General features: G+C 41.1%; 3 protein-coding genes and 2 non-coding genes across 5 annotated transcripts; 2 read left to right on the plus strand and 3 right to left on the minus strand.

Annotated features, from left to right (window-relative positions):
- Positions 1 to 161: 161 nt before the first annotated feature.
- Positions 162 to 5,232, plus strand: LOC104442070 (E3 ubiquitin-protein ligase At1g63170). Its single transcript, XM_039310921.1, has 6 exons — positions 162 to 289; positions 1,218 to 2,216; positions 2,710 to 2,829; positions 2,937 to 3,069; positions 3,608 to 3,772; positions 4,739 to 5,232. The coding sequence occupies exons 1-6, from the start codon at positions 162 to 164 to the stop codon at positions 4,916 to 4,918; spliced, it is 1,725 nt and encodes a 574-aa protein (XP_039166855.1). The 3' UTR covers positions 4,919 to 5,232.
- Positions 5,233 to 5,864: 632 nt separating this feature from the next.
- LOC120293058 lies at positions 5,865 to 5,953 on the minus strand. Its single transcript, XR_005550717.1, has one exon. It is a non-coding gene; the product is annotated as a small nucleolar RNA snoR114 (small nucleolar RNA).
- Positions 5,954 to 5,956: 3 nt separating this feature from the next.
- Positions 5,957 to 6,027, minus strand: TRNAG-GCC. Its single transcript has one exon. It is a non-coding gene; the product is annotated as a tRNA-Gly (tRNA).
- A 5,663-nt stretch (positions 6,028 to 11,690) lies between these two features.
- Positions 11,691 to 20,016, plus strand: LOC104442071 (NAD-dependent malic enzyme 59 kDa isoform, mitochondrial). The gene is made up of 19 exons (XM_039311346.1): positions 11,691 to 12,065; positions 12,521 to 12,617; positions 13,415 to 13,533; positions 13,621 to 13,788; positions 14,436 to 14,566; positions 15,068 to 15,126; positions 15,422 to 15,525; positions 15,603 to 15,686; positions 16,071 to 16,177; positions 16,281 to 16,383; positions 16,676 to 16,783; positions 16,958 to 17,023; positions 17,626 to 17,698; positions 17,812 to 17,898; positions 18,096 to 18,150; positions 18,242 to 18,313; positions 18,540 to 18,602; positions 19,145 to 19,259; positions 19,541 to 20,016. Exons 1-19 carry the CDS (start codon positions 11,937 to 11,939, stop codon positions 19,610 to 19,612), a joined length of 1,812 nt encoding a protein of 603 aa, XP_039167280.1. The 5' UTR covers positions 11,691 to 11,936; the 3' UTR covers positions 19,613 to 20,016.
- A 2,848-nt stretch (positions 20,017 to 22,864) lies between these two features.
- Positions 22,865 to 25,262, minus strand: LOC104442072 ((+)-neomenthol dehydrogenase). Its single transcript, XM_010055367.3, has 5 exons — positions 25,158 to 25,262; positions 24,807 to 25,053; positions 24,654 to 24,722; positions 24,003 to 24,179; positions 22,865 to 23,375 (listed from the first exon to the last, which is right to left on the minus strand). The coding sequence occupies exons 1-5, from the start codon at positions 25,175 to 25,177 to the stop codon at positions 22,998 to 23,000; spliced, it is 891 nt and encodes a 296-aa protein (XP_010053669.2). The 5' UTR covers positions 25,178 to 25,262; the 3' UTR covers positions 22,865 to 22,997.
- Positions 25,263 to 27,781: the final 2,519 nt, after the last annotated feature.

A 27,781-nucleotide genomic window follows, 5' to 3' on the forward strand; every position in this document is an offset into this window, starting at 1 on the left:
AAAAAAAAAAAAAAAAAAAAAAAAAAAGGAAAGAAAATATGCGATAGTCTGCGTCCCCGATCGAAATTCGTTCCTTCAGGAGGCGGGCAAGAACAGCCATGAAGGCCGAGGAGAGTAAATGTGGGGTCGACGCAAACGATTGATTGCTTTACATGTAAGGGATGGAAAAGGATAATGTGGAGAAAAAAAAGGGGGAAATCCAATTTTTCAAGCGATTGGGCGGGAAGCAAAGACAAAGGAGAGGGCGGGACACGTGTACGTACGAAGCGGACAGCTACGCAGTTGTCCGGTTAGACTGTTAGTGTACCGCCGCTGGATTTAATTTGTCAGGAGCTCCTTGTCGCTTTTTCTCCCCTGTTTACGGTTCCCACCGGGTTCAAAATCCCATCTTGATCTGACCGGTCGTTTCGTCCTTCCTTATCCCACCCCTTTCAAAAGCTCCCCGCAATCGCCTACGGGAAAAAAGCCAAGCAGCTGCCTACCTTTGGTACTACGATATTTCAAATGATCAATCAGAATATGTTGGGTAAAATTTCTATTTTTTGAGAATAAATTTTGTAATAAATTTAGTTCTTCTTATTGTTTCTATTGCGAGACTATTCCCACCGTGACTTTCTAATCAAATTCTTTAGGTGCAGACGATTGAACGAAAAATTACTGTCATTTCAATATATTTGAAAAGGAACCCTTACCAATTGCCATGTTTGATTTTTTATTTCGGATTTATACGTTTGAGATGAAGTTTTAAGACTGGTGCTCTAAAATTTTGTATACGGTTATATGGTTTTTTGATAGTTTTGTAAATATAAGGTTATGTGAAGTTTTGATAATTTTGTATAAGGTTATGTGAAGTTTTGGGAGTTTTACTTTCTCAAACTGGATCTAAATATAAGTTATTGGGAGCTCCTCATAGGTATTTATTGTGTAAAACTTCCGTTGCAAATGAAGTGGGAGATCATCTTTAGTTTTGATGACCGATAGTCGATTGTTAATGGTGTCAAATTTATCCTCGAGAGATGAAAGTGCGTTCCTAGTCGTAAATTCTGCTTTTATTAGTTGTTTTCTGACTTTTGATTTTGTTCTGTCGTTATCCGAAGCCTTCCGTGCGTCTATCGAGTATTATTTTGACATCCAGAATCTTTTAGGAAGCGCGCCGGTAAAATTTCCCGTGGCGATCCACCATTGGATTTCGGATAATTCCACACGTGTCGACGTAGCCCCACAGGCGCGGCGTGGACCCCACCATCGCTCCCCCACTCTTCCTCTCTCTCTCTCTCGCTCGCTCGCCAATTATTTCATCGAATTCAAATTCGCACTCTCTCTCTCTTTTTCTCTCTCCTGCCCCCAGAAAACCCTACGAATCAGCTCCCATCTGTCGATCCGATTCCTCCAGCTTCCCCCACCCCACCTGATCGCCCCGACCCGGAATCAACCCGCCCCCGACGAACCGGAATCCGGCGACGCGACGTGCCCTGCCGATCGCGCGAACCAGCATGCTCTCTTCGGGCGCTCAATCCGGCTCGGCGCCTCGCTGATCCTTCGCGCCGATTCTTCCTCCCACCGATCGGGCCCCGCGAATCCCCGGCCGGCAACGCGCCGCCCGACGGCCATGCACGCGGCGGCGGGCTCCGCGCCGGTGCAGCGGCGGGGAACGCCCTGATCGACGCCGTGGACGCGACCCCGCTCCTCACGCACTCCGTCGCCGACCACCTCCTCCGCAGCCGGCGGCTCATCCGCCGCCCCGTGCTGCCCCTGCGCGGCGCGGCGGCGCGGCTCCTGCGCCGGGCCAGCGGCCGCCGCATGATGCTCCGGGAGCCCTCGATGCAGGTCCGCGAGAACGCCGCGGAGCAGCTCGAGACGCGCCAGAGCGACTGGGCCTACTCGACGCCCATCGTGGCCCTCGACATCCTCTGGAACCTGGCGTTCGTCGGCGTCGCGCTCGGCGTCGTCGCGCTGAGCCCGAACGAGAGGCCCGAGGTGCCTCTGCGGCTGTGGATCGTCGTGTACGCCCTGCAGTGCCTCTTCCACGTGGCGTGCGTCGTCGCGGAGTTCAAGCGACGGCGGACGGAGGTGGAGCACGTGGGATTGGGCGGGAGCGGCGCCTGGGGTGCCGGCGATTTGAATGCTTACCTGAGCCCGGCTACGGGGTCCGGGAGTGATGGCGGCGAATCAGACGATTATGCGAATGATCAGAGTAGAGACGATGAAGAAACCAGGTATTTGCCAATCGCCTATCTTGAAATTGTAACTTGTGCCACTTGTTTCTTTCCGCCTGTTAATTTTCATTGGTTACGAAGGGAAGTTTTACTTTTGTTGATGGTTTTTTTCCCGGGAAATGACCTATTCTCTCAGAAAAATTTTGTGTTTGCAAGGCTCGTGGCGCGATTCAGATATCAAGCTTGAAATTTGTTTGAGGGCAAGCTGCATTGTCTGCATTGTCTGCACGGTGCCTAGTGTTTGCAATATCTTTCCAAATGCATTTATTCATAGTTGCAGTTGATTCTTTTTCTGCCATTTACAAGTTCATTTGAAATGAGAGTCTAGTTTTAAGGCATTTCCTACATGGCAGTGGTGCTCTGTCATTGACAAAAGAAGGATGGGGGATAATGTGTCAGTCACTCTTCACCGTTTTACTGCGCATTGCAAGTTAGGTGACCCTGTAATCTATCTGAATCTCACGGCATGTTCCTCATGATGGTTTCTTGACAGCATGTCAAAGCATTTCGAGTCTGCAAATACGATGTTTTCATTCATCTGGTGGATAATTGGGTTTTACTGGGTAACTGCTGGTGGCCAAGACCTGATACGCGATTCACCTCAGCTCTACTGGTTCGAATTCAAACCATAACCTAGATTCCTTTCTCTATTTTTCTAGCCATTATTTCTGCAATGAATTTTTCTCATCTTTGAGTGCTTTTGATTGTTACCGTTTGCAGGCTCTGTATATCATTTCTGGCCTTTGATGTGGTTTTCGTTGTCATCTGCATTGCTATTGCATGCCTGATTGGTATTGCAATATGCTGCTGTCTCCCATGTATAATTGCAATCCTGTATGCTGTGGCAGATCAGGTAAAAGAATTTGCAAATATCATCTATCATTTAGGTCGATTAACTTATCAAAACTCAAGTGGCATTAGCCTCTTCTTGATTCTCCAACCTAGGATTCCTATTCCTCATCTTCTTTTTGGTTAGCTGATACACTCCATACACCACATTGCCTGTACCACTGACTTTTAAAGAAGAAAAAGTAGTTATAAAAGATGAAGATTTCGGGCCCTAATAAGAATAAGTGAAAACACTCGACGAAGTATCACATGTTTTCTGGCCCTTCATTTGTATATGATTACTATTTGTGGATTCTTTAGCGATAGCTCTAACTAAACCAGAAGTTTGTGCTTTGTTTTTAGAAGTTCCTGTAGCACAGCTTAAGATGATTTGCATCTCCTCTCTCTCTCTCTCTCTCTCTCTCTCTCTCTCTCTCTCTCTCTATATATATATATATATATGCTTCCTTTCTTTAGAACAAAAGCTTACATAGAATGAAGGGATGGTTTTTCAGTAGTTCACGTACTCATACTTTGCTTTTTAAATTGTTTCATAATAACAGGAAGGAGCAACACAGGAGGAGATCAACCAATTGCCTAGGTACAAGTTCCGCAGTGTAGGTGATTATGACAAAACTAATGAGGAGACTCAGCCATCATCTGGAGGGATAATGATGGAATGCGACGGTGGCACATCCATTGAACGTGCTCTATCGCAGGAGGATGCTGTAAGGCTTTGTTTTGGTCTCATTAATTTGGCTATTTGTCATCTCTTTGTGATTGCCATTATTGAGGGACTATTCTTCTCATCTAGTGCTTACTTTATCATCAAATTTAGAGTAGGGGTATGCAAAACAAACTACCCGAATCGAGAACCGACTGGACGGGACCAAACTAGCTAGTTCGGTTTGGTTCTTGGGAGTATTGATCCTGTTCCTAGTTCCCGGTTCTTAAAAGTGGAACCGGGAAGCCAGTGTCTGGGTGGTACGGTTTCCAGTTCCAAGGGGGAATCGGACCAAACCAACTACACATATTTTTTCCCTTCAAAAAAATTAATAATCTATGAAATAAATACTATCTTGTCTAGTGGTATCACAAGCTGTGGCACAATGACGCTTCACTTGTTTTCTCTTTTGTCAATATCTTAAGATTTGTCATTTTCTCTCGTTGCGCACAGACACTTTAGTGGAGGGAAAAAAAAAATGACCGGTTCCACTGACCGGACTGAGCCAGTTCCTGGTCCTAGGACCAACTAGTCTGGTCCCTGGTTCTCAAGATTGGGAACCGGGCTGGAAACTGATTACCCCTAATTCAGAGGGTTTGCTTCCGTGCATTGAAAACCTGCTAGGTCAATCATTAGAGGTCATTTGTTGCATTTTTCTTTCTGTAGCTCTTGATTCTACGACGTATTATTATATATTATAACACAAGCTCATTGAAAGCTGCACTCAGCGGCTTCTCCTCCCCTCCCCTACTCTTAGGCTAGCATATCCAATAACTCCTTCAAAAAGAGCTTGGCTTGTTGCTTTTCCTCTTTAATCATCTTACGTAAGTCGGGGTCTTTGTTTTTTGTTTCCAAATCTCTTATGCCTTTAAAAATTAAAGCAAATTGCAACTCGGTGAAAAAAAAGTGTCTAATTCTTGACGATAAACTGTGATTCCTATTAATGGTTGCCGATGTTGTTTTGTTGAAGGAATGCTGCATCTGCCTTTCTGCTTACGAAGATGGATCGGAGTTGAGAGAGCTTCCCTGCCGTCACCACTTTCATTGCGGTTGCATCGACAAGTGGTTGTACATTAATGCCATTTGCCCCCTCTGCAAGTTCAACATTCTGAAGTCTCAGAACCAGAGCGGAAGCGAAGAAATAGTATGAAGAATTTTAGGGTTTCGTGAGGGATTAATGGTCTCAGAGATCTCATATTTTGTCGATATGCTTAAACTAGGCACTTTGGCACCTAGGAGAGCTTTCCTGTTGCTCCTGCTCTAGGTCATGCAATTCTTCACCAGCTACTAAGCTACTTTGGCTGTTTTAGCATCTAGGAGGTCTCCAGTTGTTCATGCTGTTCATATATATAATGGCTTGGGCAGTTTATGATGAACCCTGCCCAATGTAAATTGTAAGGATCGTCTCAATCTTATCTGTTTGCCAACTTTGAGTATCCTTCAAAATTGGTATCCGGCCAAAAATGTCTGCTGTTCTCGCATTCTCAGTTCAAGAACCTGAAATTTCAGTTGCTCGTGTTGTGAGGCGTCGATGAATTGAGGGTTAGGACATGAACTCTGTCGGGCTAGCGTGCTGAGGGCAATGGTCAGGTTTCCTTTGGTACTTTTAACGGGATGCGACTCTCAAAGCAAAACTAGGCACTTTGGCACCTAAGAGAGCTTTCCTGTTTCGCCTGCTGTAGGTCATGCAATTCTTAACGAGCCACTTTCGCTGTGTTAAGAGTCTAGGAGGTCTCCTTTTGGTCATGCTGTTCATGTATATAGAGGCTTGGGCAGTTTATGATGAGCCCTGCCCAGTGTGAATTGTAAGGATCATCTCAATCTTATTTATTTGCCAACTTTGAGTATCCTTCGGAATTGGTGGCCAAAAGTCGGCGAAAGATTTCTACCGTTCTCGCATATTCTCAGTTCAGAACCTGAAAATTCCGTTACTCACGAGGTGCGGCATCTATCGATGATTCGAGGGTGAGTATATGAACTGCATTGGGGGTAGCAGGCCGAGTGTAATGGTCAGGTTTTCTTAGGTCAGGGTGGGTCGGTACGTTTCACAGGATGCGAATTTCGAGGGAAAAAAGAAAGGGGCAGCAAAATGAGAGGAGCTCAGAAGCGCTTACATATCATCTGAAGGATCAGACAACTGTGACAGAATCTAGGTGTCACGGAAGCACAATCATCATAACTGCTCTGCTGCACCAGCCGGGAATCGAACCCGGGTCTGTACCGTGGCAGGGTACTATTCTACCACTAGACCACTGGTGCTTCGTTGAGGATAGTCTCTCAAGAGAATATTTATATATTATAAAGAATGGAAGCGAAACCTACCCATCTCTGTTCCCCGAAGTTAGCTGAATTGCCCATTCACACGTGTGGCTCACCTACTACTTTCCATCGGGGTCCCCTTTTGTCTCTAGTCTTTTTCATCTCCATAAATAGCACGAAATAAATTCGAGGACCCGACTGGCCCCGAGACTAGTGCTTGAAGATGTCGAGTCTTAAGAAACTACCAAGGACTTAGGTTCCCTCATACAAAGCGAGAGCCTCGAGTTTGCACAACGTCGAGCGCGTATCCGACACCAATTAGAAGACGGCGGGGTGGATCGACAATGTAAGTCCGAAGGCTCAATTGCTTAGCGGTTGAGTCGGTGGCAATGGTCGCATCTTCCACTTCGACCCGTCCCTTTCTCACTATTGATGTTTGATGTTCTCGTCTATTGATGTTTGATGTTCTCGTCGTTAACATGATGTGTGTGTGTGTTTTTTTTTTTTTTTTTTTTTTGGGGTTGTTGGTTAGAACCAACGTAACGTTTCAATGGGGTATTTGGGAGATGATGATTCCTTTTTGCATTCTAAGTAGCAGCCAATGTGGAACGAAGTCCTTTTCATCTGGTTGCCGCGTACGCCTAGTCAATTCCCCTTGCTGGTGCCGCCGGCGCATATTCCATTTCTCTATTATATCATTATCATCAGCATTATTATTATGTTTTTGCTTTTCTTTAAAAAAAATTGGGGGCTTTTTTGAGGTAAGCGCATGTTCCCTTTCTCTCTCTCCACAATTGACGTTCGTCCGAAATATTTCTGGTCTGTAGCTGCGAGGCCCGCTTGAGGCTGTGTTCCTCGTTTTATACCCGCCTTTCCTTTTTCTTGGTTTTTATCTAAATAAATGGGGGTGCATGTCGAATCACGAAAAGATAAAAAAGAATGTTACATTCCGATAGAAATCGTACTTTAACGGGAGTCGCCTTAATTTATTATTTTAATTGCTAAATCGTGGCGCAGGCAATTCTCGGAGGGCCGAAAATGGGAAGCATCGTATTCTCTCGAGAAGCCCGGAACAAGCCTAACCACAGAAGATCGGATGAACGAAACTGCACCGGACGAGGGAAGAATTCCAAATAAAGAAGGGGAATAAAAGGAAAAAAGGAAAGGAATTGGGAAGTTGCTTGGAAACCCGCGGAATGGAATCGAACCAGTTCACAATATTCTCAATTATTACTCTCCTCCCATCGATTCGATGTCGGATTTCGATTAGCTAGGCTTGCCTTTTCCTTAGGCATATATTGTATGTCGCGTAAAACCTATGGCCGAAGAGAAAGAGGCAAAGCTAAACAATGAAATAACTGGGACGCAGCATCGACGCGCGCTTTGGCCCCGGCAAAGGCAAGTCCTCCTGGGCCAGCCTGGGAACTCTCTCTCCTTCCTCTGCTAATTTTTAAGTGCGATTAGATTGGTGTGGCAGAACGGGTCCGGGTGATGTTTACTTGGATTGATGGAATCGCGGCGACCGCGAAAGAATCGGGTACCCCTAGAAGAGACTGGAGATAAATATCGAAATCACGTCATTCTAGCAAAAAAGGAAGGAAATAAAAGAGAATCGATGCTACATTAGGTCCACTAGGTATCCATTGGCGAGGGGTGGAAGGCTCGAGAAGGGACTCGAGCTCGAAAGCTTAGAGCTAGATCTGACCATGCGCCTGACGCCTTTACTGCCCCCAATTGAAGCTCAAATTGCAAATGGACTCAATATTTAAAAGGCTCGATTTGATCTATCCTTAAAAGCCGTGCGATTTTCGCTTGGAGGCAAGATCGAGCGACATAAGCTAGCCTGACTTTGGGAGGGGAGGTCATCCACTTAGGTCATGTCTGTTTCGGGTAAAAGCTTATGATAAAAGAAAATATCCTTCAAAAAAACATTTTCCTCGTTCCACATTAAAGAATTCATTTCCCGATGTTTAAGCATGCATATTTCCGTTAATTGTAAATAATATTTCCGTCAACCTATCATTTCCAACAAATCAAACGTTAATTAATAAGATACTCTTGAAATAATATTTCAAACTTGTCATCGAGTGATTTTTCTTAGAACTGATTTGTTTTTTTAATTTTGTTCCTTGAGCAAATTCAAAAATTTTTGTAATCTATTCTTGAGATAGAAATGTATTTGGTAAGACTTGAAATTACGTTGATAGTCAAGATAAGATTCAAGATATGATAGAATTTATCTCATCTTGTGTTTAGTGCCTTCTCAAGACAGAATAAAGTTAGATGTGGGGGGAATATAAACCGGATGAAATTATCCCATGAAGAGGTGAGATAAATGTGGAAGTTATTTATCTCGAATAATAAACATATTATATTAACACAACTAAAATTATTCAACCAAATAAAATTAAAAAATTAGAATTATATTTCAATATATAAATAATATATGAATTATACATAATAAATTCAAAATAAAAAATAACAATTTAGTTATTTTAATATAATGTTATTTTATTTTTATATTCAAATTTATTTCTATTTTAGAATATAGCTTCAATAAATAAATAGAAATATATATTCATAACGTATTTTAGGTATTTTAGTATTTCGTGTGTATTAGCTAAATGACAAGATGTGATTTAGAATTTCTTTTAATTTCTTAATAGTTTTATTATATTTTTCTTTTTCTCCTTTTATTCCTCTTTGGCCAATCACCGACCTAGTTGCCTTAGCAATCGACCGGAAACGAGGGCCAACAACCTTGTTTGAGCATCGTTGGTTGAGCCTCCTTGGTGGTGATGCTCTCGTGGTGGCTTGGCGGGCGAGTCTCGTTGGTGGCTAGGCAAGCAGGCCTTGCCAAGTTATTGGGGAGGCTAGGCTGGCATGCTCCAACGAGATCCCCAACCCGTGTTTAGCAATGGTCGGGTGGCGGACTAACCAAAAAGAAAGAAAAAGAAAAGGAAAAGAAGAAAAAAAATAAAATAGACTTACCTCTAGAGTTGTTTTGGAAAATAAATAAATAAATTTTTTCTATTTTTGATTATACTTCAAATATATTTTTAGGAACAGATTTATTTTCGAAAACAAAAAAAGGTACAAAAAAGATTTATGTTATTTTTGTTTTCGAGGATAAAAAAAAGAGAATCAAACACTATTTCGTTAGTTTACAAACTGATCCTTATTAAAAACGCTAGAATTTAATTCACCAACGCATTTTATTTGATCCCACATCATGATCTATCGCGAACAGGAAATCCATGTTCTTATCTCCCGGGTGGGCAGAACTCTCCAAAAGCAGAGAACATCGCACGAACGAGAATTCCATCTTTTCCTTTTTCGAGATCCATCGCAATTGCAAGCACCAAGTCTTAAATAAGTCACTAAAAAATTCCCCTTTTCTTTGACTTAAAAGTGCCTACCTAGCTACCCCAGAAAAGACCTGCTCGAGTTTTTTTTGTGGGGGGGGGACGGTGTTGGGTGTATGGGGGTCTGAACCTGCTCGAGTTAGATTAGGCTTTTTCCCATTGATTTTAATACCGGTCTACTGGTCCAAACCAATCGTTCTCGTTGAAATTTCACGACCCAACTTGGGCTACTCTTTCTAACTCGTAAAAGTTCAAATAGAAGAAGAAAGACGTGCACAACGTGATGCGGTCCGACTTAGGAAAACAATACGAGATTTGGAATGAGCTCCAAATCAATAATTAAATGAATACGTGATTTATTATGTAAATATTTTGATACTTTTCAGAAAAGCAAATTGAGTTTGGAAAAATTTGAATTTATAACATATAATTCTGATACCACGTGAGATTTTTGTTAAATTACTATTATTTAAATATTCTAAGACTCTCAATGCAGTGGATGAAAAATTTAATTTCATCCACCTTCCATACACAGGGGTCATCAAGGGCATCGATCTCGAAATAACTGAAATGCTTTGAGCATCTAGGGAACTTATGCTCGATTAGATGGAGTGGGCAGATGAATTTAGCATCTCGGATGCGATCCAAAGCCGCGAAGGAATTTCTTTCGAATATCAATGGAAGGATATTAATAAGATCTAATGTCACCAGCATTCACGATAACCTCCTTTTTCAACCCATCGATTGATAATCACCACCCATCAATCCAGACAAAAGTTGCCACTGCGTGGTTGATGCGCGTCGGTCTGGATTGCCGTGCTTTACACTCTGTAATCCGCACAGGTGTGTTATATAATAATGCTTTTAATTTTGATTCATCTGAATGCCTCCTAAAATATATTTTTATTTAGGAAAAAAAAATTACTAAAGACCTCAGAATATGACCAATATGAAATATTTACCCTGAATTTTTCTTTTGCGACATAAAAAATACCGACCTACGCCCACTGTGACGTGTTTACGCTAAATTTTTTCTTGTGACGTAAAAAATCTTACATGTGTATACATATGACATATTTACCTTAATTTAAGATTTTATTAGATTATATTTAAGCAAAAACAACGTTATTTTTGTTTTACTTAATTCACGTATGTGTCGTGTCAATACTGTTTACTTTTTGGCATTTATATCGATAAATTTTAAATGAATTTTATTGACAGAATTTTGATGAAAAATAAATGTGTCACATGAATATATATTTAAAAATTTTGATATTGTAAAAAAAATCGAACTAAATATTTCATGCTGGACTAGTGGCATTCGCCCTTCCTTTTAACGTATCTATATATCATGTCGTGCTGTAGTGCATGGATTTCTCGTCAGCGCCGGCCTATTTAAGCTATGAAATTCTCCCCCAAATGCGACGGGTCAAGCGAGTATATTCGAATTCAGGAAAAAGGAATTACACGGGAAAGCCTATTAATAATCCGGCGACTTCCACTACACGTGGCGCATCGAACCGCTGAGGACCGAAACCATCTTCGGATTGGGCAAAAGCCCCGCCCAATCACCTTCGTCCCCCGCCTTCCCACGAGCCCCAACTGTCCACGTGGCACATCGCCGCTCGCTCGCAGGACTGTCGTCCTCCCGCAGCGCAGAATTTCCCCTTTCGTACTCCCCCGCTGCCCGAACCTCAGCTCGGGCAGACTCCGCTCGCCATCCGCGTCCCACTTTTCCACTTTCTTTTTATTTTTATTTTTATATAAACCAAAGTTTTTTAGGTGTTCATTTAACATTAATCAAATAAGGCTCGTGATTTTTCAAAATCCCATCAACAGAATACGTCGTAATTCACAGGCAGATTTATTACAAGTTCAATTTTGAGGTCGGACCTCCACCAAGCTCATTGTATGATGCATTTGTTTAGCAAGAAATGAAATGTTTGAAAAATATTATATTAAAAATTATCATTTATATTACTTAAAATAATTAATCAATAAAAATATTTCAATTATTAGCAAATACATCCATAAAAACCGAAAATATTTTGCCAGCGAAAACGTATTTTAAATTATTCAATTTTTTTCGAAGTAAATGCGCCCTCGCTTTCGAGCATTCACTCTCCTGCCCGCGGAAATTCGGGCAGCTTTCCAGTCTTTCTGACAGCTTAAACTGTTTCACACTTCAGCAAGAAGACCTCCCCCTCCCCCCAAAAAAAAAAATCTCCAAGAAATCGGAAAAAATATAATTAAAAAAAACGCCGGGATTTTTATCGGACTATATAAGGAACTCCGAGCAGACGAAGCAGATGAGGCTCCCCGTCAGTGTGTCTCAGTTCCAGTTTCCGGCGCCGATCTCCGTCGTCCCTCTCGCGACGCAGCTGCTGCAGTCTCTCTCTCTGCAGGCCATGGCGAACTAGCGGAATCGGAGCTTCGCTCTCCCGTTCGCCGTCGCCGTCGCCGCCGCCGCCGTCGTTTTGGATCTCTGCTCCCGGTTGCGCTTTCCGGCGGTCGGGACTCCGTGCTTTCTTTCGGGCAGGAGAGATGTGGAACTTCGCGCGGATTGCGGCGTCGAGCCTCCGCGGATCGAGGCGGCTCTCCACTGCCATACCTGGCCCGTGCATCGTGCACAAGCGCGGCGCTGACATCCTCCACGATCCGTGGTTCAACAAGGTCAGTATCGCCGGATTCGGTTCGCGGTCGTTTGCTTGTTCGTTTGTTTGTGATCTCGCTGTGTTTCGTCGTACTTTGAATGAGTGCGCGATTGAGGCTGTCGGGAGGAGTCGGCTTCAGTGTAGTACTGTAGTGTCGGCGGAAGAAGTTCTCCGAGCGATTCGTCGTGTTCGTCGCTGGTTGGACTGTTTAAGGTTTCATAATTCTAGTGAGCAGGTTGTTATGTGTGCTCTGGCATACGTACGTGACTACAGAGCACATTCCGGACTAATCATTTCTTGCGGGTTGCTGAGTTTGATGGATGTCGATTTCGATTAGGATTGTCTTGGGTTCAGTCTTGAAGCATTATGAGTACTTTTGCGAGTCTTCCTGCATTCCGCGGATGTGAAGATGGGAACGATTAGCTGACTACGTCAATTTTTTTACCTTGCTGTTTCGCATTTTTCTACGAGCAGGATACTGGCTTCCCTTACACTGAGAGAGATCGACTTGGGCTCCGTGGCCTGCTTCCGCCCCGTGTGATATCCTTTGAACACCAATATGATCGATTCAGTAAGCCTGCTTTTCCACCTTCCAGAGTTAATTACTATATCATGTACATCAAGTGTGAGGTACTCATTTGGGAAATCGATTACGTTTAAAGATCTTCTAAATAAAAGGGCATGATAGTCGTGAGTTTGATTAAACTGGAGATAAAGATACCGAAAAGATAATCTTACCTTTTACCAAAAAAAAAAAGATACTGAAAAGAAACTTGTGGCTGCTGTAGAACAAGAGTGTGAAGCCTGAGGGCCAATGAAGCATATTTTTAGTTTGTGATTTATCGGCATTTAAGCTTTTCTGAAATAAAATGTGGACCATTATGACATCACAACAGTCTGCTGTTTGTTGCCAATTATTTTCCCATATGATTCTCATTTTCTAATACCATCACCTCTTTCTGTGATGGTACCTATTTAGAGATAAAACGATGGTTAATCATGCTTGTGGTATTGGGAATATTGATGGGAATAGAATCTTTCTTCGATGTCTAACTGCCCCTACAAAAATCATCTTGCACTGTCCTATTCCTTGTCCTTTGTAATGTAAAATTGTTCCTCCCTTAATAAAGGGTAACGGAGAGCCTTGTTTTTTTTTTTTTCCTAACATAAAGTGTGCATCGTTTCAGTCACTCTTCTTCCAGTTCACTTCATTAGGAATTACAATTTTGTTAATTGCACTTGATTTCTAATTTAAATTTCCTTTTCAGAGAGTTGCTCTAACCTTGAAAAATTTGTTCCGAAGCTCATTGAGTTTGCTGATATAATTAGTAGCAAATTTTGATTGATAGATGCTGCTTAATTTTGTAGTGCAATCATATCGGTCATTAGAGAGAAATACTCGTAATGAACCGGAGGGTGTTTCGTCATTGTCAAAGTGGAGGATACTGAATAGGCTGCATGACAGGAATGAGACACTATACTACCGAGTATGTATGGCAGCAATCTGTCTTGAGTGGCCAGAAAATAAATCTGTTCTAGTCCTTATCTGAGAGAGCTGTTTTTCTTTTGTCCAGGTTCTAATTGATAACATTAAAGATTTTGCCCCAATAATCTATACCCCCACTGTAGGGCTAGTCTGTCAAAATTATTCAGGTTTATTCAGACGTCCTCGTGGAATGTACTTCAGTGCAAAGGATAAAGGAGAAATGATGTCCATGATCTATAACTGGCCTGCCCAACAGGTATAATTTCACTCTCTTAGACACCTACATTATCATGTATCTTGTTACCTTTGGCTCTCTTTGTGTCCAATCTTACAGTGAATGCTGATCTTTAATAATATCCTCTTGGTATACCTCTAAACCGAAACAGTTATGCTTTGCTTCTTGTAAGTGATACAAAAGGTAGTCCAAATTTTGCATGGGGTTTTGAATTTGAATCTATATGGAGTTTCTCACTCACTGACGTGCTAAATCTATCTTGATTCCAACAATCGCTAAAAATGGATGTATTCTCTCTTTTGCCAAAAATATCGCAGAACTATTATTCAAAAGATTTGCATGGTTGTGGCATTGTTTTGGAAGGTCATCATGGAATCCTTTCCAATTTATGGTGGATATTCCTTCTTATCTCCATAAAGCTTCAGTCTGATAAACTGGTGAAAACATCTTAGTGGGTAACATGTACCAGTAAAAATCATATTTGGTGTGTATGGTGCGAATCAGTAAAAGTTCAAATGACACAGATGATTATCAGGGTATTGTGTGTTGGTTCTTTAGGTGCATTTCATTGATACTTAAAAAGTTTAAGTTTGTCCATCAGGCTGCTTCCTTTTGTCTCCTCACTGCAGTTTTGATGTCTTTAACGCCTGCTCTCCCAACAATTGCAGGTAGACATGATAGTTCTCACGGACGGTAGTCGGATTCTTGGGCTTGGTGACCTTGGAGTTCAGGGGATCGGAATACCAATTGGAAAGCTGGATATGTATGTTGCAGCTGCCGGTATTAACCCACAGCGAGTATGACTACCCTCTACTTTTTCAGTCCTTTGTTGCCAACCCATTCCACATGCCTGGACTTTAAAAAGGAAAAAGAACTTTATGCATTCTAGTTCATTGTTGAGCACGCCTAATTAGATATATTTTCCCCCAAAAGTATTCCTCATTTATAATCTAAATGTAAATGCCTTTCCACTCTGCCCTGAGGTGTCTGGGGAGCATAGTCAATTTTTTGTTCTCCTCCTTTACATGCCAATGTGCATGCTGGCACATGTGTGCAGACACTAACTCCACTGCAGACTTGCATTGTGATTGACAATTTAACATTCATCAAGGGACCTGCACGGGAGTTGTTGAATGAGTGATATGCATATTATTCTATGTATGAATTGATATCACGTGAAAACCTTTGGAAGATGATACTTTTGTGTAATATGGACATGATAGGACTCTTGGTATGTAAATTTGTAATGGAAACTTTATACTGATCAGAAAGAAATTTGTTCATGTCCATCCTTGGCAGATACTCCCGTCATGCTTGATGTTGGTACCAATAATCAGAAACTACTTGAAGATCGGCTTTGTGAGTAACAATTGCATTCATTTTCTGCTTATAAATCATACTTTGTGCTCTCAAAACTTCATGTTCTCTCTCTCTCTCTCTGATGGAGAAATATTGCTACTGTCAAAATAAGCTCTCAACTCCTATGCCATGGTGAAGTTTTTTTAATGGCTGGTTGCAACAACTTATTAGGAACCTTCTTAGTTGATATTGTGCACCTGAAATTTTCCTGCTTCCATTAGCAAACATTGTAACATAGTCTTGCAAAAGATTTTCTTTTCCCCAGTAAAAGTCTCACAAAGGTTTTCACAAACAGATTTAGGGCTTCGACAGCCCAGGTTGGAAGGGGAAGAGTATCTTGAAATTGTTGATGAGTTTATGGAAGCTGTATTCACACGTTGGCCAAAGGCAATTGTACAGGTCAGTTGTTGAAATGTACCTTTTTCTGTCTCTTCTGATTGGACTATCTTACTAAAACTCTTGTTGAACTTTCATAGTTCGAAGATTTTCAGTTTAAGTGGGCTTTTGAGACATTGCAACGATATCGTACAAGGTTTTGCATGTTCAATGATGACATACAGGTGAGCACTTGTTTCTACATATTCGATTGTTGTATTAATTAAAAGAAAGGCTGTCGAGTATACGTCCTCAAATTAAAAGAAGGCCAACTTGCTCATGAGTGCTATCTGAGAAGAAGAAACCATAGTAAAGAGAGATCAAACTCAAGGGCCTAGGCATGATGAGTAATTAATGAAGTGGAGCAAGGGCTTAGATCGCCTTCCTGTACAGGCCCTGCCTCAGTTACTCCCTGACAACTTCTGAAACGTGCACTTAGTGGTTTTGCTAGAAAGGAAGTATGCTGAATATGTAAACTATCCTAAGGATCTTGTGTCTCACCTATGGACCATGGATTAATTTTATTGCTTCTGCTATTTTTTTATTGTTCTTGCCTTGTTATGTCACAGGGAACAGCTGGTGTTGCACTTGCAGGATTGTTGGGAACAGTGAGGGCCCAAGGTCGGCCATTGGCAGATTTTGTTAAGCAGAAGATTGTTGTAGTGGGTGCTGGGAGGTCAGACTAGAGCCTACACAAATGGTTATCTATGAGTGAGCTACATGTTCTAATACTCTACTTGTGTTTTCCAATCTTATCATGTGTGCAATTTGGCTATCAGTGCGGGGCTCGGTGTTCTTAAGCAGGCTGTACAGGCTGTTTCAAGAATGGCAGGGAATAGTGAAGCAGCTGCAAATAGTCAATTTTATTTGCTCGACAAAGATGTATGATTTTGGGCTAACTATTTTCATTATAGCTCTCTTCTTGTGACTGCAATGATATTTCATATCCAAGTTGCCTGCATCAGCAAGTCCTCGAATTTGTTTGATATATACTCCAGGCAACCAGCAAACTCATTTAATTGGAGTGTCGACATTTTTACTTGTACTTTGCTTCCTTTTGGTTCTTTCCCATAAAAGTATGCCCCCACATATCATTGACATGAGAAGCAAACGAGTCAATTGAAATGCAGGATAGTATGCATTACCATCCCCTTATAAGGTTTAATGGATGCAGGGTCTTGTCACAAAAGCAAGAAAGAATCTTGATTCTGCTGCTGCACCCTTTGCTAAAGACCCAGGAGATATCAATGGTCTTGTGGAGGGAGCCAACCTTCTTGAAGTGGTAGGCTCAATAGGACACTATTTTTTGGCTTCATGAGGCCCAAAATTGTCTTCTTGTCAACTTGAGATCAGTAAAGGGAGAACCTCATTGCTTGCATGCAGTCTTTAGTTTCTAGGAGATTTTATGATTGTTTATGTGTACCAGGATTTTAGTTGCTGAGAACTTTCTGTGCAGGTTAGAAAGGTCAGGCCCCATGTGCTCCTTGGTTTGTCTGGAGTTGGTGGTATCTTCAACGAGGAGGTATAGACTTGATAATGACTGGCATTCTCTTTGTTTTCTCATCTTTTTTGCTAAGATGTGGAAGACATTACTCATATTATGTCACATATGAATAGAAGTTTTGGCATTCCTCTTAACTGGTCAAGTTAGGGTCACTGTATAGGTTCTTTTTCTTCTTCTTAGTTTATTTTATTTTGATGGGTGATGACTATATATGTTAGTCTGCTGCATTTGACGGCAACAATTTGAGTTTTAACCGTGGAGGCATCTGGCTCAACCATTTTGTGGTCCTTGTGCGTATCTCTAGCTATAAGTTAACCGATAAGATCTCTACTATATCTTCCCCCTCACTCGCTTCTTGCTCTTTCCTTCCTTGATGGGTCCAAGTTTGACTCACTGTAAACTGTGCCCAGCTGTATCCTGAATCATCTTGTATGAATATAATCTGATATGAATCATTTTCGGCGTCTCTTATGCATTCATAGCACAAGACTTTACTACTCAATTCTCGTATAAAAATGACTTGTGATAGGTTCTCAATACCTGGCTATTTCTGCTTATCTGAGTTCTTGTACTGGATATCATGTGTTTACTAGAGTATACTCTTTTTGCATACTGATCAGGTGCTTAAGGCTATGAGAGAATCTGATTCACCTAAACCTGCTATTTTTGCCATGTCCAATCCCACAAATAATGGTACCTGTTTGGATTGACTTCAAATTCCTTCTAAGAATATCTATGTGCTGTCTTATTTGAGGTCCTTTTTCCTTTTACTCTGCTAACACAAAGTTGATCAATCTATGAAAAAGCTGAATGCTCTGCTGCTGATGCTTTTAAGCACGCTGGAGAAAATATAGCTTTTGCTAGTGGAAGCCCTTTCGCAAATGTTGATCTTGGTACGTTGTCTTCTTACTGGTGCTTTTCATGCATGGAAGGATTTCTCTCTGGTTCCTAAAGCCAAATTATTGCACCTTTTACTTCCATAATGATAACTGCTGGTGGTGTTACATTAATTACTGCCTTCCATGTATAATTTTTGAACTCCCACAACTGTATAACTTCTACAACTACTAGCATATGTATATGTTGGCAGGGAACGGAAAAATCGGTCATGTAAATCAAGCGAATAATATGTACCTTTTCCCTGGGTTGGTGCTTCTATGACGATTTTACATTTTCTACCCTAGAGTTTCTTTTGAATTTTGGAATGTTCATGGAGTTTCTGTTGTTTTGAAACAGAATTGGTCTGGGTACCCTTCTTTCTGGCGCTCGTTTTATCACTGATGGAATGTTACAGGCAGCTGCTGAGTGGTAGGCATTCATTATTCCATGACTTATTTGTCTTATTTTAACCGATTTTTCTGTGCTTGTCTGGGCAAAAATGTCGATGTACTAATAATTGATGGTAGAAGTCATACTATCAAAACTTTAGGGGGTGGCTGAAAAGTTGAAACATTTACATCTGATTTGAAGACAAAACAACTGAAGACTTGATGTTCTCTTGTTTGTTGAGTTGCTAATTTCTTCTTGTTGCCAGCCTTGCTTCTTATATGACGGATGAAGAAGTTCAAAATGGTATCCTGTATCCATCTATTAATAGGTAATATTCTCTCCCGTCTTGTATGTTCATCCACAAATCATATGAACATTGATGCGATGCCAGAGGCGTGTATAAATTATTAGTCATTTATTGCCTTTATCTCTCATGGGATAATCGAGTAATTTTATCAAGCATTCTTCTAGCCTCACTAGAGTGGTCTCTTTTTTTGGTGCTTAAAAGCATGACTAAAGTAGTGCCTGGTTACCTGTCTCGGTGCATAATTACGGTAATGCTCTCTTGTGGAGCTCTGGATATTGTTCTTGTTGTCATCGTTTATGAAGAACATTCCACCTACAGATGTGGGTCAACCTGAAATGAACCGTAAAATGAGTGCTCCAATCTCCTAATTATGCACATTCTGGGGTCACAATGCTGAGCTAATGCAATCAAATCTGTTGGGAATAATGTTGCTATGCCAGTGCAGTATTTTTCACGAGGATGTAGGTTGGCATGATGCGATATGGTTTGCTCCAATCCTGCTTCAGCTGTAGCTGGTTTGCCTTTTTATTTTAAATGTGCTGATCATATTTTATATGATGCAGCATTAGGCATATAACAGCAGAAGTTGGGGCTGCTGTTTTACGAGCAGCTGTTGCAGAAGAACTCGCTGAGGGACATGGTGATATCGGGCCCCGAGAACTGATGCACATGTCAAAGGTATGAATGACCTTAGCCTTATCTTTAGTAGTAAAATCTGAACTTCATATAGATGCATTGCTTTCAAATTGATCACACCACCTGGAGGGATGAATGCTTTTTCAGTCATGTGCCTTCTTCCTTCTAGATGTAGCGCTTAAAAACTCTTATGCGCTGCATCTTCTGATGGGATCTGACTTTCTGGTGACAAGATCAAATCATAGTTTATGGTTCAACATTAGCTTGCACATGGTGACCTCAGATATGCAGCGGTTACTTATGGTTCATTACTGTGAATGCAGGAGGAAACAGTGCAATTTGTCAGAAGAAGCATGTGGTACCCTATCTACAGCCCCCTTGTTCACGAAAAATAGAGCCTCAGCCTGTGAATCTATCCACAGAGGTTTAATAAAATTCTGGGCAAGATAAAATGTAGCGACGCGGATGACTCGAGTCATGAACAACTCAGGAGTCTCTTGTAAAGTACGATGATGAAGAAAGATTCAGAACTAGGAATATGCTACTACTGCTGCTACGGGCGAATACATTCTTAACTCTTTGATTATTTGTACTGGCATCAAAGTCAGGTGAATCACTGCAGCATCTGCATATGGTGGCATTAGACTTTAGACGATCAATTTTACAGTTGTCCCCATGCATCTTTCCCTGAAAGCTGATGTCCTCTTGTTATGTGAATCTTCACGCCAATGAATATCACCAGCCGGATGAAGACATCCTTATTGCTTATATATGCATTCAAGGCACACATTTGCATTCACGTTTTAACCATTTAAACGTGCTATGTAATCTGACCCGAAGAGTCCCAATATGACTGCCTTGCACTTATGCTAAATGAATGCCCTGAGTATTTGAGGAAATCCTTGCACTACTGCTCGGTGAGAGTTGGATTCCTTTCAACTGATTTTGTGCCCTTACTGTGCCGAACCATTCCTTAATAACTTTGATTGGTGTATGCTTTGTTAAGGCGTGTGGCCATGACAATCAATCACTTCGTACTCGATGCTTACGTAAGTTCTGGGTTGAAGGATCTTCAGCGAACCATCACAAATTGGAATGTGAAGCCAGCTTAATCGGAAATTAGAGTGAGACCATCTTTGACAATGACAGGTAGCCTTTCCCCTGGAAGCAAAGCAAGGCGGACTGCATTTTCTCTATTCAGTGACGAGCAAATTTCCAAGACTGAGACCCCATAATGTATCCCCCTAGGTTGCATTTGTAATGACTGCGTACGTAACTACTGAAAAGAAGGATAACAAAGTTCTTACATAACAGGAAGAGTAAAAGAATTGATGGGATTCATGCATGCATAAAGCTCACTAGAGGATTATGAACCCCCTGTTGATTCTGCAATTTGGTTGCAAACTGTAGCTACTAGGAAGTGTACACTGTCTAAAAGGAAAGGCAACCATTCAATCTTCTTCGATTATGTAAAAGGTGCAAGGTCATTGACTCGATTATCTTTTGCAAGTCTCTGGTGCTTGTTTTTCTCTCACAAGCATGAGAGAGAGAGAGAGAGAGAGAGAGAGAGAGAGAGAGAGAGCCATTTGCAGTATGGAAGGAAGTCAAGATGAAAGGATGTGAGATCGAACCCAAGGAGAACATCTAAAATGGTCGGATATGAAATATCAATCTGCTAAGGACAAGGATCTACCGCTAGACCATTATTTAATTCGTCACACACGGTAGAGATAGCTGAGATAGACTTTCCATTCACAAGGAATCGAAATTCTGACTCTTTCTTCCTAACAAAGAAGCAACCAGAAGGACCATCATTTGGAAGAAGTGCCAGCTTCACTGGACTCTCGGCGCCTTCCTCATCCAACAGGATGCCGGTGTTGAAGTTGCCGTCCGTTTTGACAAATCCAGGGCACACGCAATTGATGACGATACTCAGGTACATCTTTGCAAGAATCCTAGTGTAAGCATTCATGGCTGCTTTCGAGATGGTGTAAGCGGGCACGAAGGCAGGCCAGCCTTCGGCTTCGGACGAACCATCCTCGAACTTCGAGGAGAGCCTTCACGATCCCATCCACTTCCTCTTCCGTGATGTTCTCGGGACCACTCAGAATTTCCCTGGCCCATTCATTAGACACTCTCTGGAGAGAAAAAAAAAAAAATTGAACAAATCCTCAGCATAAATCAAATCACCCAAAACATTTGTAAAGGAGCTTCAATCCAGCGATCAGACAGCGCTACGAATGCAAATTGGAGTTGAAGGCTTGAATCTAATTGCATACTGTACAAATCCAGAAGAGAAGTAAACAAAAACAAAAAGGAGTGAAGGGTTTGTGTTACAGTCTGCTAATTATCCAGCAATACATCTCTGGTGTGACCTCATCCTAGAAGTAAGCTAATTCCACAAAATGGACCCTTTATCAAAGAGAAGGGCACCGTACGGCGAAAACTCCGTCTCCCGATAGTTGTCCAAAGAAAGGTTCATCTTCTGCATTGGCGAGAACCAGACCTAATGCAATCGCCCAGAATCTAGATACCACTTAAAAAATTCAAGTGGGTGAATTCTAAGAAACCATAAACTAGAGAGCATCAGCATGGAAACGTATCTATCTAGTAGGAATTTCTCTCATGACAATAGCAAGGTGATAAAATAGGGAGCACGACTCAATATATTTGCCTGGGTTTCATCAATTTTTGGACTACTTTAAGAATAACAATATGTTATGAACCACAAATTCTTAAAAATGTGTACCCCATCACAATTTTTAATTATTTGTTATATGTTTTCTTTTTGTAGTTAAAAAGAGGTGTTATTTATTTTTTTTTTGGTAAGGAAAAAAAAATAACACCTCTTTTATAGTGAATTAAAGACAATCATATAACCATTTCTCTTTTATATTCAATAAAGACGTTTAATTACTCCAAAAAAAATCGGATTTATTGCAAATTTTAACTTGGATAAAAGTCAATTTAATTCATGGATCAACAAATCGTTGAATAATAAGCTAACAAAGTGAAACTCATGAATTTATCTCATATATGATTTACTTTCAAAATTTTAAAAGAATGAGATAAGCCGTACCATATGAATGTTTGAGAAGGATAATAGAAATGAATTACAAAGTTTGAAGATACTTTATCTTAATTCATTTCAAATATAAAAGCAATTAATCAATAATAGATGCTTGAGAATGATTAATTGCCCAATAAATGCTAACTGGTCCAGATGAGCCATGTGACATAATTATACTACGTGGCTTGCTAGCTACGTGACTAGCAAAAAGTTGTTGTTAAGTGCCATGTGGCGAGTACAAAAGCAAAAATTCTACCAATTTCGACCTTAACTGTATATAATAGAAACTGGCTTTTTGCTTCCAAACGTAAGGATTGAGCTGAATTAATTGACGTGATTTGAATTGAACTTGATTGATAGAGCCCCATACTCGCGGTTATCTTCTGCAAGTCACTAGTGCTTGTTTTTCTCTCGACTACAAGTACGAGAGATCCAGGAAAATATCACAAATGAGGCATGCGATGACGGAGTTCCTCTGTAGACTCAATACAGAGAGAGAGAGAGAGAGAGAGAGCATTCGCAGTACGAAAGGAAGTCTAGATGAGAGGATGTGAGATCGAATCCAAGGAAAGCGTCTAAAACAGTCGGATACGAAATATCAGTCTGTTGAGGACCATGATCCACAACTAGAGCATTATTTGGTTCGTCAAGCGGTAGGGATAGCTGAGATAATCTTCCGTTCACATGGAAGACTAGATTGCTATATTCTATTAAAATTCTGACTCTTCCTTCCTAAAAAAGAAGCAACCTGAAGGACCCCCATTTGGAAGAAGTGCCAGCTTCACTGGACTTTCGGCGCCTTCCTCAACCGACATGGAGCCAGTGTTGAAGTTGATGTCCGTTTTGACAAATCCGGGGCACACGCAATTGACGACAATACTTGGGTACTTCTTTGCGAGAATCCTAGTGAAAGCATTTATGGCCGCTTTCGAGATTCTGTAAGCGGGCATGTAGGCAGGCCAGCCTTTCGCTTCGGACAAACCGTCCTTGAAGTCTGCGAGGAAAGCCTTCACGATCCCGTCCACTTTCTCTTCCGTGATGTTCTCGGGATCGCTCAGAATTTCCCTGGCCCATTCGTTAGACACTCTCTGGAGGAAAAAATCACCAAAATTAACAAATCCTCAGCATAGATCACCCAAAACATATGTTTAGGAGCTTCAGTCCAGGGATTAGACAGCACTACAAATGCAAAGTGGACTTGAAGGCTTGAATCTCCATGCATATCATACAAATCCAGAAAAGAAGTAAACAAAAACCAAAACGAGTGAAGGTTTTTCGGGTTATGGTTTAATTATCCAGCCATTCTTAATTAAAATTATCCAGCAATACATTTATTGTGTAACCTCATCCTAGAAGTAAATTAATTCCACAAAATGGACTCTTTATTAAGGCGAAGGCCACCTTAAGGCAAACATTCTCTCTCTCTCGAAAGTTGTCCTAAGAAAGGTTCATCTTTTGCGATTGATGCCCCAGCCTCTTGGCGAGAACCAGACCTAATGCAATCGCCAAGAATCTAGAAACCATTTACAAAAATTCAGGTAGATGAATTCTCAGAAACCATAAACTAGAGAGCGTCAGCATGGAAATGCATTTGTCTAGTAGGAATTTCTCTGATTGCAACAGAAAGCTGATGAAATAGGGAGCACAACTCAATATATCTGCCTAGCGGGTTTCATCAACAACTGAAAATCAATCCTCTATGACTCTGTGCTTACCTCAAGCTTCCCCATGCTGGATGAAACATTTACTATCCTCGGCGAATCTGATTGTTGGAGGAGGTGGATATGAGCCTCCACCATTCGTTTGGCCCCATAGTAATTTGTTTCGATACACGCCTCGGCTGCTTCATAAGGTTGGGTCATGATTTCGTTCCAATTGATTTGGGCACCTTCCTGCATCAACAAGAAGAAAGCTCCTCATAATTCCTAATCAAGTAATATTGGAAGACTAACCACTTAAAAATTCATTTATCTTAACTTTCAAAAAGGTTCATTTATTTATTCAAGTGTGATTGTTTTACACCATTATATGTTGCATAAGGAGCTGCTCATGCTGTACCTCCTCGCAGTTTGCACAGAAAAAAGTACCAACACCAATAAAATATTAAATGATTTGCAGACTAGCAAGGTTCTTGAGAAACCAACCATCATTTACCAGCGCCATGGCAGAGAAATTACTTTCTTAAAAAAAAAAAAAAGACTTATTCTAAAGTCACTTGCTTGTCCACCTAATGTGTGAGGAGAGTAACAAATCTGGAAATTCCAGTTCCAACGTTCATGTAAAGCAATTCTTTTCACCGGGGAGCATGCAATCTTCTCATACTCAAGTGTAACAAATGCCAGAAAATTAAGAAATTGAGAAGTTACCTTACCCACACCGGAGGCCCTTAAAGCATCACCATCTATAATGGTTCCAGGAACCCCAGCATTGTTCACCTGGACAAATTTTTCCCTTGTTTATTGAAAGTTTTCAGTATTGGGTTGACAAAAGGCTAATGATGGTTGGAAATGCATATATACCAATATATCTAGCTTTCCGAATTGGGTCTCGATGAAATTTGCGAGGGCTAAAATGCTAGAGGGATTAGAGACATCAAGTTGATGAAAAACCAGGTAATCAGACAGACTTGAGTCTTTCAGTTTTTGAATTGCTTCAAGCCCTCTTTTTTCATCTCTAGATGTTAACACCACCACAATCCCATTTGAAGCCAACTGCCTGCATATTTCGAATCCAATTCCCTTGTTCGCACCTGTCACGACTGCACACCTAAATACCAGAAAAGAAGGATAAGAAAGTTCTTAGAGAATAATAAGAACAAACAAATTGATGGAATGATGGACGTATGGATGCATAAACCCATTAGAGAGTACCTCTTTGTTGATCCTTCCATTGATTCCTGACTAATGTGAAGTGCGTGAACTGTTGACAAACCAAAAGCTAACTAGCTCTCAATTTTCTGTTACAAACGAGAGGCAAGGTCATGGATTTCTTTTAAAAGTGATTTTCTCATGCAATTCGTAGTAGTTGTTGGAGTTGACCAGTCAATGAGTCAAAGGTCAAAGAGTAAAAAAAGAAAAAAAGAAAAGAAAACCTAGTTGAGCTGCATAAAAGAAAGGAGGACTTCTTCCACTGGAAAATATTAGGTAGGATTAGGTAAAAGTCTGATGCCAACGGGTGAAAATTTTAGTCCACCGGAATACCAGAAAGGAAGGATAAGGAAGTTCTTAGAGAATAATAAGAACAAACAAATTGATGGAATGATAGACGTATGGATGCATAAACCCATTAGAGTATACCTCTTTGTTGATCCTTCCATCGATTCTTGACTAATGTGAGGTGCGTGAACTGTTGAAAAATGGAAAGCTAACTAGCTCTCAATTTTCTGTTACATAAGAGAGGCAAGGTCATGGATTTCTTTCGAGATTTTGTCGTGCAATTCGTAGTAGTTGTTGGGGTTGACCAGTTAAAGAGTCAAAGGTCAAAGCCTACAAAAAGAAAAAAAGGAAAAAAAAAACCTAGTTGAGCTGCATAAAAGAAAGGAGGACTTCTTCCACGAGGAAATATTAGACAGGATTAGGTAAAAAGCCTACAAAAAGGAAAAAAGGAAAAAAAAAAAACTAGCTGAGCTGCATTAAAGAAAGGAGGACTTCTTCAACGAGGAAATATTAGACAGGATTAGGTAAAGGTCTGACGTCAACAGGTGAAAATATTAGTCCACCCGATGACACTTGTTGCCCGACCCCATCATTAACACCGTTACCCCTCTCTTCCATCTCAAAGATTTATTATTATTATTATTATTATATATTTTATATATTTTGGATTTTTTATTGATTTTTGTATTTATTTTTCTCATTTGTCTTTTTCCCTTCGTCTTCAACCTTGAGCTTTCTTCTTCCCCGAACATGAATGCCTCCAGCGCCTGCAACCAGCCGAACCAAGGACCGGTTGGCGCCATGACTCTGGCTGCCAACCACTGTCCTTCGCCGTCGCAGAAACACGACCACCTGCAAGTTGTCTACTTCATCGGCATCGGCCACTGCCATCTTTTTTCCTTTGTTTTTTCTTCTTCTTCCCTTACACTTCGATGGGGACGACAGTGTATCCTTCCGCCACCATCGCAACCCCGCCGCCGTCTCAGTCTACCACCTCACCTTCGTTTCAGTTCTTTGTCGTTGATCTCGAGCTTGGCCGGCGAACTTGAGCCTCATATATTGGATCTAAGGTTTGAGCGAGCCCTAGATTTGTGGTCTAGAGCTCAGCTCGACCTCGAATCTGAGTTGATTCGAGGTCGACCATGTTGAACGAGTCTATGTTTCTGGTTTGTTTTTTATGTGTTAATAGTCTATTAAGCACTTTTATTATGTGGATTGGTTGCTGTACGTGTGAAGTTAGTGGGGTGTGGTGGTTATTTGTTTTTGTAAAGCCTATATAAAGGCTATTGTGTCGTTTTTAGTGTGTGTGTTATGCAGACGTTCCTCTGTTTTTGTGCATATCAGAAAATTTCCTCTGTTTTCCTCTGTTTTTAACGCTGTTTTTGCACATCTGCATATCTGCATCTCCTCTGGTTTTTAACATTGGTATCGGAGCGGAGGTTGGGAAGAAAAGTGTGTGTTTGAGTGCTGTAAAAAGGTGAGAACCAAAGAGAGTTTTTATTGCAGCAAGTACTTTCGTTTGCAGCAGTCAAGGGAGAGTATTGCAGCAGGTTATTTTTGTTTGTAGCAGCAGCAGGTTGCTTTTGTGGTGGTTCTATTTTGCAGCAGCGTAATGGCCTCGAAACATTTGTACAACCTGCTATTCCACACTTTGATGGTCATTATGATCATTGGAGCATGCTAATGGAGAATTTTCTTAAGTCCAAGGAGTATTGGGATGTTGTTTCTTCGGGAATTGCCGAACCTGATGAAGGAGTTGTGTTAACGGCAGCGCAAAGAATGGCTTTGGATGCGTTAAAATTGAAGGATCTCAAGGCCAAAAATTATTTTTTCCAAGCAATTGACAGATCCATTTTGGAGACAATTCTTTGCAAGGATACCTCCAAGGAAATATGGGATTCCATGAAGAAAAAGTATCAAGGCTCAGCAAGAGCAAAGAGGCGCGGCTTCAAACGTTTCGTTCGGAGTTTGAAATGCTACGAATAAAGTCGGGAGAGACAATCACAGATTTCTTCTCTCGGACAATGGCAATACTTAATAAGATGCGGATTCATGGCGACAAGACGGAGGATGTCATCATCGTTGAAAAGATTCTTCGATCGTTGACACCAAAGTTCAACTTTATTGTTTGTTCCATAGAAGAAGCCAAGGACATTGAAGAACTTTCCATTGATGTGTTGCAAGGATCCTTGTTAGTTCATGAACAAAAACTCCTACAACAAGAGACGGAAGAGCAAGCTTTGAAGGTCTCAACTGGAGATCATTCTTCATCAGCAGCAAGGGTGAACAAAGGAAGAGGCGAGAGGAAGGGAGAACAACGATCGCGGTGGCTTTAGCTT

This window comes from Eucalyptus grandis, chromosome 4, assembly GCF_016545825.1.
Source record: "Eucalyptus grandis isolate ANBG69807.140 chromosome 4, ASM1654582v1, whole genome shotgun sequence".
Classification (NCBI taxonomy): domain Eukaryota; kingdom Viridiplantae; phylum Streptophyta; class Magnoliopsida; order Myrtales; family Myrtaceae; genus Eucalyptus; species Eucalyptus grandis.

Coding starts and splice junctions, on each gene's coding strand:
- LOC104442070 (XM_039310921.1), top strand. CDS start 162: ATGGAAAAGGATAATGTGGAGAAAAAAAAGGGGGAAATCCAATTTTTC. Junction 2,830..2,936: donor GATTCACCTCAGCTCTACTG/GTTCGAATTCAA, acceptor TACCGTTTGCAG/GCTCTGTATATCATTTCTGG. Junction 3,773..4,738: donor CTCTATCGCAGGAGGATGCT/GTAAGGCTTTGT, acceptor GTTTTGTTGAAG/GAATGCTGCATCTGCCTTTC.
- LOC104442071 (XM_039311346.1), top strand. CDS start 11,937: ATGTGGAACTTCGCGCGGATTGCGGCGTCGAGCCTCCGCGGATCGAGG. Junction 13,789..14,435: donor ATAACTGGCCTGCCCAACAG/GTATAATTTCAC, acceptor CAACAATTGCAG/GTAGACATGATAGTTCTCAC. Junction 19,260..19,540: donor AACTGATGCACATGTCAAAG/GTATGAATGACC, acceptor CTGTGAATGCAG/GAGGAAACAGTGCAATTTGT.
- LOC104442072 (XM_010055367.3), bottom strand. CDS start 25,177: ATGGAAGGATCAACAAAGAG. Junction 25,054..25,157: donor ATGGAAGGATCAACAAAGAG/GTACTCTCTAAT, acceptor TCTGGTATTTAG/GTGTGCAGTCGTGACAGGTG. Junction 23,376..24,002: donor CCAGCATGGGGAAGCTTGAG/GTAAGCACAGAG, acceptor TTTTTCCTCCAG/AGAGTGTCTAACGAATGGGC.